At 40.7% G+C, this 13,547-nt stretch overlaps 1 protein-coding gene across 1 annotated transcript in view; it reads left to right on the top strand.

The window, feature by feature from the left end:
* The window catches only part of LOC142906426 (uncharacterized), a 74,694-nt gene that overhangs the window by 47,446 nt on the left and 13,701 nt on the right, over positions 1–13,547 (top strand). The window contains exon 2 of the mRNA XM_076054127.1: positions 3,467–3,607. Within this exon, the coding sequence (XP_075910242.1) occupies positions 3,467–3,607 (141 nt within the window). The remainder of the gene's footprint in view (positions 1–3,466; positions 3,608–13,547) is intronic.

Below are 13,547 nucleotides of genomic sequence, written 5' to 3'. Positions count from 1 at the left end.
ACGTCACGCACCTGGGGGGGGGGGGGCGATCAGACATTTGTGACGATGTGTGACGAGGGGGGGGGGGGGGGTGAGAAATGTGACGTCACATCAAAATGCGCAACTTTAAGTAAATATAGACGACACGTTCTACTTAATTAAATATACTTTTTAATAAATGTTTTCTCCTACAACATCAGAGTGCAGCGCCACATTAAATACGCACTACAATGACAATAGTTTAAAGCGATTTGAAGCATGTTTTATTTGGTGGGAGGGGGGCCAGAGCTTTGTGACGTCATATTTGAGGGGGGGGTCTGACTTTTTGTGACGCCGTGTGACAATGGGGGGTTGGGGTCAAAAATCGTCAGAAGTCGCGTGACGTCATTTATGGACGGCCCCTTTGGCACCGTGCGTCGCCGAATCATTGCTCATCAGAGTGTCAGCTGTATGACAACGCGACGTGGCACGCAGTGCCAACGCACACCTGTCAACCCCTAACCATTGCCTCTCTTATTACAGACCAATTCAGACCTTATTGGTCACCCCGTGCCCCTTACAAATCTCAACGTTCATCCTACAAAGTCCCATCACAAGGGGAGAAACACAAAACATTGTTTTGCCCGTTTTGAAACGGCTCTAGTAAGCCGTATGGACCTGAGAACTCAATCTCCCTGTACACCAATACGGGGTAACCCCGTACGGGTTGACACGGCATGCCAACGTGATACTGGATCGCGCCTTCGGCTCTAAGAGATTCGTTTGTGACTGAACTGGAGATTAATGAATGATAAACCAGCCAGGGCTTCCCTCGCTGTACGCGGGTTCGGTTTGTTGCGCTATTTCACGCTGTGGGGGCCGTCCATAAATGACGTCACGCGATTTTAGACGATTTTTGACCCCCCCTCCCATCGTCACGCGGCGTCACAAAGAGTCAGAGCCCCCCCTCAAAAAGCTGTGCCCCCCCCCCAAAATAAAGCATGCTTCATATCGCTTTAAACTATTGTCATCGTGGTGCTTATTTAATGTGGCGCTGCACTCTGATGTTGTAGGAGAAAATATTTATTAAAAAGTCTATTTAATCACGTAGAACGTGTTGTCTATATTTATTTAAAGTTGCGCATTTTGATGTGACGTCACATTTCTCAACCCCCCCCCTCATTTATGGACGGCCCCAGTACAATGCGGCTACCTCTGACCCAAAAGTCGCTCTCTGGAGCTGCTGTGCACGTGTGTGGTGGGGGGAGCGGTGGGCTACGTACGGTGCGAAAGAATTTCAAGATACAAACATACGATGTGTTAACACTGGAACACATGAGGGTGTGCTATGGGGTTGCAACCTTTTCGATTGTAGACCAACCCTGGGCAATGTCTCAGTGCTTGGTCTATTATCACAATTATACAGTAAATGGCAATACAATAATTCTATTAAAAATACTTACTTGAAACTGCGCCAAAATAAATCAAAACGAACAAAAGTAGATCGAAATTCAATGTATAATGCTTGACATTTAATCTGCCGCATAGGCGATTCATGGTCAAGATGTTGTGTATGTTTGCATGGGCATGGCTAGAGTTGCCACCCGTCCATGAATTAGCATCTGTGTTCAGTTGGTATTGATCTGTACCCTCGATATTGCACTCGTATTGAGAAATCTGTCCAGGATTGGTCTGCAGTCAGTAGAATCATTTTTCAACGCAGCGTATGTTTGCATGGTGAACTTCTTTCGCACCGTACGCAGCCAACCATGCTTTACTGGAGGTGCGGGGGAATAACAAACTGAACGCAAAAAGAACAGGGACACAGCCTTGAAAACACAGAAGTGCATCTACACGTAGGGCGGTTGTTGAAGGGGAAGACGGATGAAAATGATTAAGAGAGGTGTATCAGGGCAGAACAAAGTGCTTATTGTTATCTTAACTTAATAATGAAACGTAACTGAGCCATATGCCTTAAGCAGAACGTTTTTTTCAAACAGATGCATCACAAACGGAAAGTAGAACCAATGTTTAGAAATGCACAAGGAAGCGTAGAGATGATGCACATCCTAAGAATTACAGTGATACTGGAAGACGGACACGTCAATTGGACTTCATATGACTTCATATAATTAAGGACGTAATTTTAGTTTAGAAAGGTGGGGTGAGGCAGGACACACAACTTGAAGTGATGACGGCCGGTGGTCGAGACTAACGTGGGAATGGGAGCTAAGGAAGGAACACAACCGGCAGTGTCCACTGCGGAGATGGAGTGAATAAATCAACAGTATATGAATTTTGATTTGGGGAATTTTATTGTTTTATATCTTTATTATTTTATTTTCTTTGGTTCTTTCGGTAAAGTCACGTAGAATGAGAATAAAATAATAAAAAAACAATAAAATTCTCACGACGTTTTGGCCACAACGCAAGCGGCCGTCTTTAGGTGAAAGGTACAGTACTGTCGGGACGACAGAGCTTCAATTAACGATGTTAAGATTCGTAGCGACTTTTAAGCTGGTTGGGAGAAGTAAGGCACCTTGACAAAGGGGTTTACATATCAATAGCTGAGGGATTAGCTTGTGACTGGTCACGGAATTGGCTATGTTAAAGTCAAAACCGACACATCCACAGAGGCAACTAGTAATTTAGCATTGAAATAGCTAAGGGATTAGCTTGTGACTGGTCACAGGAATGGCTATGTTAAAGTCAAAACCTACACATCCACAGAGGCAACTAGTAATTTAGCATTGAAATAGCTAAGGGATTAGCTTGTGCAAATAGCTGAGGGATTAGCTTGTGACTGGTCACGGAAATGGCTATGTTAAAGTAAAAACCTACACATCCACGGAGGCAACTAGTAATTTAGCATTGAAATAGCTAAGGGATTAGCTTGTGACTGGTCACAGAAATATATGTTAAAGTAAGGCCTACACATCCACAGAGCTTCAATGAACGCTGTTAAGATTCGTAGCGACTTTTAAGCTGGTTGGGAGAAGTGAGGAGTGAGGCTCCCTCCTCTGCCGATGTTCTGTCTCAGATGTGAATAATTTGTATTGTATTACAATTCTATAAACAATACAGTGTTGTAGTGCATCACGTGTTGATGTTCCATTGCACAGCCACGTTCCAAATGCTATAATGACGTAAGAGCCGTGGAAACCTCTGACGTCACGGTGACGTCATGGCCCGGTGACGTCACGGCAGAGGTCAGAGTGGAGTCGGCTCCTGGATAGGAAACCACCTCGCCCCACGCTGCTCCTCCACTTCGAGTTCTTCAGAGACCTTCGCCACCACCACCACCATGGCGATCTTCACGGCTGTCCTCACTGTGGTTCTGCTGCTCACGCAGCCGATGGTGGAGCTCCTCGGAGGATCTCGGCGTGGGGGTTCGGTCATCAACGGCTCCAACACCACCACCACGATCAACTACTCGGGACTCATGAAGAACGTCTCTGCATCAGCAGGGGTCGCCACCTGGGGACCGATGTTCAGTAGCCACAGTGAGGACATTGTGGACAGCGTGCTCCCTGCTCTGCTCCACGCTGTAGGTCAGCTGTACAGCGGCTGCAAGGAGGCCATCAGCTCCACCATGCTGCTGAACACCCTGCACATCGCCGTGCATCTCTGGCGTTTCATACGTCGCCAAGTGAGTGAGCAACATCCATCATCATCACCACCATCAGCCATGGTCAATCCACTAGTGGGTAGAGACCTCCACGAGCCGTCGCCACCTCCCACGATGCCGCTGTGCAGTAATCCACCCAGCACCTGCACGTGGAGCGATTTCATTGCTTCATCTCCCCACTGGGCACCCTCTCGGATGACCCCCTCGCAGCCCGTCGGCATCACTCACCCCCTTCACACCTCCACCGATCCCCCTCAACTCCACTCAGGGTGTCTTCAACAGCCTGGTTGGGCACTGGAACAGTATCCCGGACAGTGCCGGATTAAGCTCGTGCGGGTCCTGTAGCTTATATTATAAAGGTGCCCAGAATAAATAAAAAAACACAATTATAAAGCACGAAGTTTTTAACTTGCATAGTAAAGTAATTGTAATTTTACTATAGTAATAGAGCGAGTACAGAATCACTGAACGGGGATTTATAGGGTGAGATCATTTAGCGCGGGGCGCTTGAAAGTGCGGGGCCCACAGCTAATGATTATTTTGTTCCGAGGATAATCCGGCACTGATCACGGATTGAGTATGAGGAGCAGTGATGAGATTTAAAGTATTTTTAACATGTTATTAAAATGTTATGTTTAATAGAAAGTATAATGTTGTTTGTCTCTTAGCTGTGATTCGTAAAAACACTGTTGTTACTCAATGGTCTTTCGGTAAAGTCACGTAGAAAAAATAAACAAAATAATAGAATACGACGTTTCGATTGCAACTCAAGCAGTCGTCATCAGGTGAAACTAAATTTGAGAGAGAGAGACCAAACACAGACAGGGAGACACAAAGATCCCCCGTATAGCCTGAACAGACTGTAGGGGCAAGTGCTGTTAGCGAGCACCTGTGAAGGCCGGAACAGTACACGAGGGGGTGGGTGGCCAGCACCACGCCCGACCGCCTTTGTCTCCCTAGTGGCGATGTTTACACACCGCACCAGGTACTCATTTGAGGCTGAGTCGACCTAGGGGAGGCCCGGGACCGGTTCAGATAATCGTCACTGGTGTTGGCCGTGAGCGGGAATCGAACCCGGGTCGCCAGGTTCATAGCGCAGCGTAGCGCTAACAGCTGCACCACTGCTCCCCACACACAGGGAGACACACAAGCGGAGAAGGACGGTGATCAACCAGGCAAAGTATTATTTGTTGTGTTGGCCGACTCAATGAGTTGCATTACATTTCTAAGTTTGCTGAGTTTGATCCTCTTTCTATCAGCTTGTACCCTCTGTAAATTTCACCCCCACTATCTCGCCCGTTACGGCAGCCCCTCCGCTCCCACTCCCCCTCGGAGTAGCCGAGGGATTAGCCGGGGTATGCTTGCTCTGCGATCTTACATTTACTTGCAAATCCCACCACAAACGTATATAGTGTAACCTTTGGTTGCAGTAGCTCTCTCGCTACATTTCTTCCTGTCTCAGCAGTCCGCCTGCTGTATTATTTCACCTGAAGACGATTGCTTGTGTTGTGACCACGTGTATACTGTTTACTACAGTACTATGGTGTTGTGACCACGTGTATACTGTTTAATATAGTACTATAGTGTTGTGACCACGTGTATACTGTTTACTATAGTACTATAGTGTTTTGACCACGTGTATACTGTTTACTATAGTACTATAGTGTTGGGACCACGTGTATACTGTTTACTACAGTACTATAGTGTTGTGACCACGTGTATACTGTTTACTATAGTACTATAGTGTTGGGACCACGTGTATACTGTTTACTACAGTACTATAGTGTTGTGACCACGTGTATACTGTTTACTATAGTACTATAGTGTTGGGACCACGTATATACTGTTTACTACAGTACTATAGTGTTGTGACCACGTGTATACTGTTTACTATAGTACTATAGTGTTGTGAACATGTGTATACTGTTTACTATAGTACTATAGTGTTGTGACCACGTCTATAATGTTTACTACAGTACTATAGTGTTGTGACCACGTGCATACTGTTTACTATAGTACTGTAGTGGTGTGACCACGTGTATACTGTATACTACAGTACTATAGTGTTGTGACCACGTGTATACTGTTTACTATAGTACTATAGTGTTGGGACCACGTGTATACTGTTTACTACAGTACTATAGTGTTGTGACCACGTGTATACTGTTTACTATAGTACTATAGTGTTGTGACCATGTGTATACTGTTTACTATAGTACTATAGTGTTGTGCCCACGTCTATACTGTTTACTACAGTACTATAGTGTTGTGACCACGTGCATACTGTTTACTATAGTACTGTAGTGTTGTGACCACGTGTATACTGTATACTACAGTACTATAGTGTTGTGACCACGTGTATACTGTTTACTATAGTGTTGGGACCACGTGTATACTGTTTACTACAGTACTATAGTGTTGTGACCACGTGTATACTGTTTCCTATAGTACTATAGTGTTGTGACCATGTGTATACTGTTTACTATAGTACTATAGTGTTGTGACCACGTCTATACTGTTTACTACAGTACTATAGTGTTGTGACCACGTGCATACTGTTTACTATAGTAGAGTAGTGTTGTGACCACGTGTATACTGTATACTACAGTACTATAGTGTTGTGACCACGTGTATACTGTTTACTATAGTACTATAGTGTTGGGACCACGTGTATACTGTTTACTACAGTACTATAGTGTTGTGACCACGTGTATACTGTTTACTATAGTACTATAGTGTTGTGACCACGTCTATACTGTTTACTACAGTACTATAGTGTTGTGACCACGTGTATACTGTTTCCTATAGTACTATAGTGTTGTGACCATGTGTATACTGTTTACTATGGTACTATAGTGTTGTGACCACGTGTATACTGTTTACTACAGTACTATAGTGTTGTGACCACGTGTATACTGTTTACTATAGTACTATAGTGTTGTGACCACGTGTATACTGTTTACTATAGTACTATAGTGTTGGGACCACGTGTATACTGTTTACTACAGTACTATAGTGTTGTGACCACGTGTATACTGTTTCCTATAGTACTATAGTGTTGTGACCATGTGTATACTGTTTACTATGGTACTATAGTGTTGTGACCACGTGTATACTGTTTACTACAGTACTATAGTGTTGTGACCAAGTGTATACTGTTTACTATAGTACTGTAGAGTTGTGACCACGTGTATACTGTTTACTATAGTACTATAGTGTTGGGACCACGTGTATACTGTTTACTACAGTACTATAGTGTTGTGACCACGTGTATACTGTTTACTATAGTACTATAGTGTTGGGACCACGTGCATACTGTTTACTACAGTACTATAGTGTTGTGACCACGTGTATACTGTTTGCTATAGTACTATAGTTTTGTGACCACGTCTATACTGTTTACTATAGTACTGTAGTGTTGTGACCACGTGTATACTGTATACTACAGTACTATAGTGTTGTGACCACGTGTATACTGTTTACTATAGTACTATAGTGTTGGGACCACGTGTATACTGTTTACTACAGTACTATAGTGTTGTGACCACTTGTATACTGTTTACTATAGTACTATAGTGTTGTGACCATGTGTATACTGTTTACTATAGTACTATAGTGTTGTGACCACGTCTATACTGTTTACTACAGTACTATAGTGTTGTGACCACGTGCATACTGTTTACTATAGTACTGTAGTGTTGTGACCACGTGTATACTGTATACTACAGTACTATAGTGTTGTGACCACGTGTATACTGTTTACTATAGTACTATAGTGTTGGGACCACGTGTATACTGTTTACTACAGTACTATAGTGTTGTGACCACGTGTATACTGTTTCCTATAGTACTATAGTGTTGTGACCATGTGTATACTGTTTACTATAGTACTATAGTGTTGTGACCACGTCTATACTGTTTACTACAGTACTATAGTGTTGTGACCACGTGCATACTGTTTACTATAGTACTGTAGTGTTGTGACCACGTGTATACTGTATACTACAGTACTATAGTCTTGTGACCACGTGTATACTGTTTACTATAGTACTATAGTGTTGGGACCACGTGTATACTGTTTACTACAGTACTATAGTGTTGTGACCACATGTATACTGTTTACTATAGTACTATAGTGTTGTGACCACGTGTATACTGTTTACTATAGTACTATAGTGTTGTGACCACGTGTATACTGTTTACTATAGTACTATAGTGTTGGGACCACGTGTATACTGTTTACTACAGTACTATAGTGTTGTGACCATGTGTATACTGTTTACTATGGTACTATAGTGTTGTGACCACGTGTATACTGTTTACTACAGTACTATAGTGTTGTGACCAAGTGTATACTGTTTACTATAGTACTGTAGTGTTGTGACCACGTGTATACTGTTTACTATAGTACTATAGTGTTGGGACCACGTGTATACTGTTTACTATAGTACTATAGTGTTGGGACCACGTATATACTGTTTACTACAGTACTATAGTGTTGTGACCACGTGTATACTGTTTACTATAGTACTATAGTGTTGTGACCACGTCTATACTGTTTACTATAGTACTATAGTGTTGTGACCACGTGTATACTGTTTACTATAGTACTATAATGTTGTGACCACGTGTATACTGTTTACTACAGTACTATAGTGGTGTGACCACGTGTGTACTGTTTACTATAGTACTATAGTGTTGTGACCACGTGTACACTGTTTGCTACAGTACTATAGTGTTGTGACCACGTGTGTAATGTTTACTACAGTACTATAGTGTTGTGATCACGTGTGTAATGTTTACTACAGTACTATAGTGTTGTGACCACGTGTATACTGTTTACTACAGTACTATAGTGTTGTGACCACGTGTGTACTGTTTCCTATAGTACTATAGTGTGACCACGTGTATACTGTTTACTACAGTACTATAGTGTTGTGACCACGTGTATACTCTTTACTACAGTACTATAGTGTTGTGACCAAGTGTGTACTGTTTACTACAGTACTATAGTGTTGTGACCACGTGTATACTGTTTACTATAGTACTGTAGTGTTGTGACCACGTGTATACTGTATTTGCTATAGTACTATAGTGTTGTGACCACGTGTATACTGTTTACTATAGTACTATAGTGTTGTGACCACGTGTATATTGTTTACTACAGTACTATAGTGTTGTGACCACGTGTATACTGTTTACTATAGTACTATAGTGTTGTGACCACGTGTTTACTGTTTACTATAGTACTATAGTGTTGTGACCACGTGTACACTGTTTACTACAGTACTATAGTGTTGTGACCACGTGTGTAATGTTTACTACATTACTATAGTGTTGGGACCACGTGTATACTGTTTACTACAGTACTATAGTGTTGTGACCACGTGTATACTGTTTACTATAGTACTATAGTGTTGTGACCACGTCTATACTGTTTACTACAGTACTATAGTGTTGTGACCACGTGTATACTGTTTCCTATAGTACTATAGTGTTGTGACCATGTGTATACTGTTTACTATGGTACTATAGTGTTGTGACCACGTGTATACTGTTTACTACAGTACTATAGTGTTGTGACCACGTGTATACTGTTTACTATAGTACTATAGTGTTGTGACCACGTGTATACTGTTTACTATAGTACTATAGTGTTGGGACCACGTGTATACTGTTTACTACAGTACTATAGTGTTGTGACCACGTGTATACTGTTTCCTATAGTACTATAGTGTTGTGACCATGTGTATACTGTTTACTATGGTACTATAGTGTTGTGACCACGTGTATACTGTTTACTACAGTACTATAGTGTTGTGACCAAGTGTATACTGTTTACTATAGTACTGTAGAGTTGTGACCACGTGTATACTGTTTACTATAGTACTATAGTGTTGGGACCACGTGTATACTGTTTACTACAGTACTATAGTGTTGTGACCACGTGTATACTGTTTACTATAGTACTATAGTGTTGGGACCACGTGCATACTGTTTACTACAGTACTATAGTGTTGTGACCACGTGTATACTGTTTGCTATAGTACTGTAGTTTTGTGACCACGTCTATACTGTTTACTATAGTACTGTAGTGTTGTGACCACGTGTATACTGTATACTACAGTACTATAGTGTTGTGACCACGTGTATACTGTTTACTATAGTACTATAGTGTTGGGACCACGTGTATACTGTTTACTACAGTACTATAGTGTTGTGACCACTTGTATACTGTTTACTATAGTACTATAGTGTTGTGACCATGTGTATACTGTTTACTATAGTACTATAGTGTTGTGACCACGTCTATACTGTTTACTACAGTACTATAGTGTTGTGACCACGTGCATACTGTTTACTATAGTACTGTAGTGTTGTGACCACGTGTATACTGTATACTACAGTACTATAGTGTTGTGACCACGTGTATACTGTTTACTATAGTACTATAGTGTTGGGACCACGTGTATACTGTTTACTACAGTACTATAGTGTTGTGACCACGTGTATACTGTTTCCTATAGTACTATAGTGTTGTGACCATGTGTATACTGTTTACTATAGTACTATAGTGTTGTGACCACGTCTATACTGTTTACTACAGTACTATAGTGTTGTGACCACGTGCATACTGTTTACTATAGTACTGTAGTGTTGTGACCACGTGTATACTGTATACTACAGTACTATAGTCTTGTGACCACGTGTATACTGTTTACTATAGTACTATAGTGTTGGGACCACGTGTATACTGTTTACTACAGTACTATAGTGTTGTGACCACATGTATACTGTTTACTATAGTACTATAGTGTTGTGACCACGTGTATACTGTTTACTATAGTACTATAGTGTTGTGACCACGTGTATACTGTTTACTATAGTACTATAGTGTTGGGACCACGTGTATACTGTTTACTACAGTACTATAGTGTTGTGACCATGTGTATACTGTTTACTATGGTACTATAGTGTTGTGACCACGTGTATACTGTTTACTACAGTACTATAGTGTTGTGACCAAGTGTATACTGTTTACTATAGTACTGTAGTGTTGTGACCACGTGTATACTGTTTACTATAGTACTATAGTGTTGGGACCACGTGTATACTGTTTACTATAGTACTATAGTGTTGGGACCACGTATATACTGTTTACTACAGTACTATAGTGTTGTGACCACGTGTATACTGTTTACTATAGTACTATAGTGTTGTGACCACGTCTATACTGTTTACTATAGTACTATAGTGTTGTGACCACGTGTATACTGTTTACTATAGTACTATAATGTTGTGACCACGTGTATACTGTTTACTACAGTACTATAGTGGTGTGACCACGTGTGTACTGTTTACTATAGTACTATAGTGTTGTGACCACGTGTACACTGTTTGCTACAGTACTATAGTGTTGTGACCACGTGTGTAATGTTTACTACAGTACTATAGTGTTGTGATCACGTGTGTAATGTTTACTACAGTACTATAGTGTTGTGACCACGTGTATACTGTTTACTACAGTACTATAGTGTTGTGACCACGTGTGTACTGTTTCCTATAGTACTATAGTGTGACCACGTGTATACTGTTTACTACAGTACTATAGTGTTGTGACCACGTGTATACTCTTTACTACAGTACTATAGTGTTGTGACCAAGTGTGTACTGTTTACTACAGTACTATAGTGTTGTGACCACGTGTATACTGTTTACTATAGTACTGTAGTGTTGTGACCACGTGTATACTGTATTTGCTATAGTACTATAGTGTTGTGACCACGTGTATACTGTTTACTATAGTACTATAGTGTTGTGACCACGTGTATATTGTTTACTACAGTACTATAGTGTTGTGACCACGTGTATACTGTTTACTATAGTACTATAGTGTTGTGACCACGTGTTTACTGTTTACTATAGTACTATAGTGTTGTGACCACGTGTACACTGTTTACTACAGTACTATAGTGTTGTGACCACGTGTGTAATGTTTACTACATTACTATAGTGTTGGGACCACGTGTATACTGTTTACTACAGTACTATAGTGTTGTGACCACGTGTATACTGTTTCCTATAGTACTATATTGTTGTGACCATGTGTATACTGTTTACTATAGTACTATAGTGTTGTGACCACGTGTATACTGTTTACTACAGTACTATAGTGTTGTGACCACGTGTATACTGTTTACTATAGTACTATAGTGTTGTGACCATGTGTATACTGTTTACTATAGTACTATAGTGTTGTGACCACGTCTATACTGTTTACTACAGTACTATAGTGTTGTGACCACGTGCATACTGTTTACTATAGTACTGTAGTGTTGTGACCACGTGTATACTGTATACTACAGTACTATAGTGTTGTGACCACGTGTATACTGTTTACTATAGTACTATAGTGTTGGGACCACGTGTATACTGTTTCCTATAGTACTATAGTTTTGTGACCACGTCTATACTGTTTACTATAGCACTATAGTGTTGTGACCACGTGTATACTGTTTACTATAGTACTATAATGTTGTGACCACGTGTATACTGTTTACTACAGTTCTATAGTGGTGTGACCACGTGTGTACTGTTTACTATAGTACTATAGTGTTGTGACCACGTGTACACTGTTTGCTACAGTACTATAGTGTTGTGACCACGTGTGTAATGTTTACTACAGTCCTATAGTGTTGTGATCACGTGTGTAATGTTTACTACAGTACTATAGTGTTGTGACCACGTGTATACTGTTTACTACAGTACTATAGTGTTGTGACCACGTGTATACTGTTTACTATAGTACTATAGTGTGACCACGTGTATACTGTTTACTACAGTACTATAGTGTTGTGACCACGTGTATACGGTTTACTACAGTACTATAGTGTTGTGACCACGTGTATACTGTTTACTACAGTACTATAGTGTTGTGACCACGTGTATACTGTTTACTATAGTACTATAGTGTTGTGACCACGTGTACACTGTTTACTACAGTACTATAGTGTTGTGACCACGTGTGTAATGTTTACTACATTACTATAGTGTTGGGACCACGTGTATACTGTTTACTACAGTACTATAGTGTTGTGACCACGTGTATACTGTTTCCTATAGTACTATAGTGTTGTGACCATGTGTATACTGTTTACTATAGTACTATAGTGTTGTGACCACGTGTATACTGTTTACTACAGTACTATCGTGTTGTGACCACGTGTATACTGTTTACTATAGTACTATAGTGTTGTGACCATGTGTACACTGTTTATTATAGTACTATAGTGTTGTGACCACGTCTATACTGTTTGCTACAGTACTATAGTGTTGTGACCACGTGCATACTGTTTACTATAGTACTGTAGTGTTGTGACCACGTGTATACTGTATACTACAGTACTATAGTGTTGTGACCACGTGTATACTGTTTACTATAGTACTATAGTGTTGGGACCACGTGTATACTGTTTACTACAGTACTATAGTGTTGTGACCACGTGTATACTGTTTACTATAGTACTATAGTGTTGTGACCATGTGTATACTGTTTACTATAGTACTATAGTGTTGTGACCACGTCTATACTGTTTACTACAGTACTATAGTGTTGTGACCACGTGCATACTGTTTACTATAGTACTGTAGTGTTGTGACCACGTGTATACTGTATACTACAGTACTATAGTGTTGTGACCACGTGTATACTGTTTACTATAGTACTATAGTGTTGGGACCACGTGTATACTGTTTACTACAGTACTATAGTCTTGTGACCACGTGTATACTGTTTACTATAGTACTATAGTGTTGGGACCACGTGTATACTGTTTACTACAGTACTATAGTGTTGTGACCACATGTATACTGTTTACTATAGTACTATAGTTTTGTGACCACGTGTATACTGTTTACTATAGTACTATAGTGTTGTGACCACGTGTATACTGTTTACTAT

Source organism: Petromyzon marinus, chromosome 4 (assembly GCF_048934315.1).
Source record: "Petromyzon marinus isolate PM22_M1 ecotype Great Lakes invasive population chromosome 4, UKy_Petmar_22M1.pri1.0, whole genome shotgun sequence".
NCBI classification, from domain to species: domain Eukaryota; kingdom Metazoa; phylum Chordata; class Hyperoartia; order Petromyzontiformes; family Petromyzontidae; genus Petromyzon; species Petromyzon marinus.
This window is presented reverse-complemented; position numbering and strand designations above follow the sequence as displayed.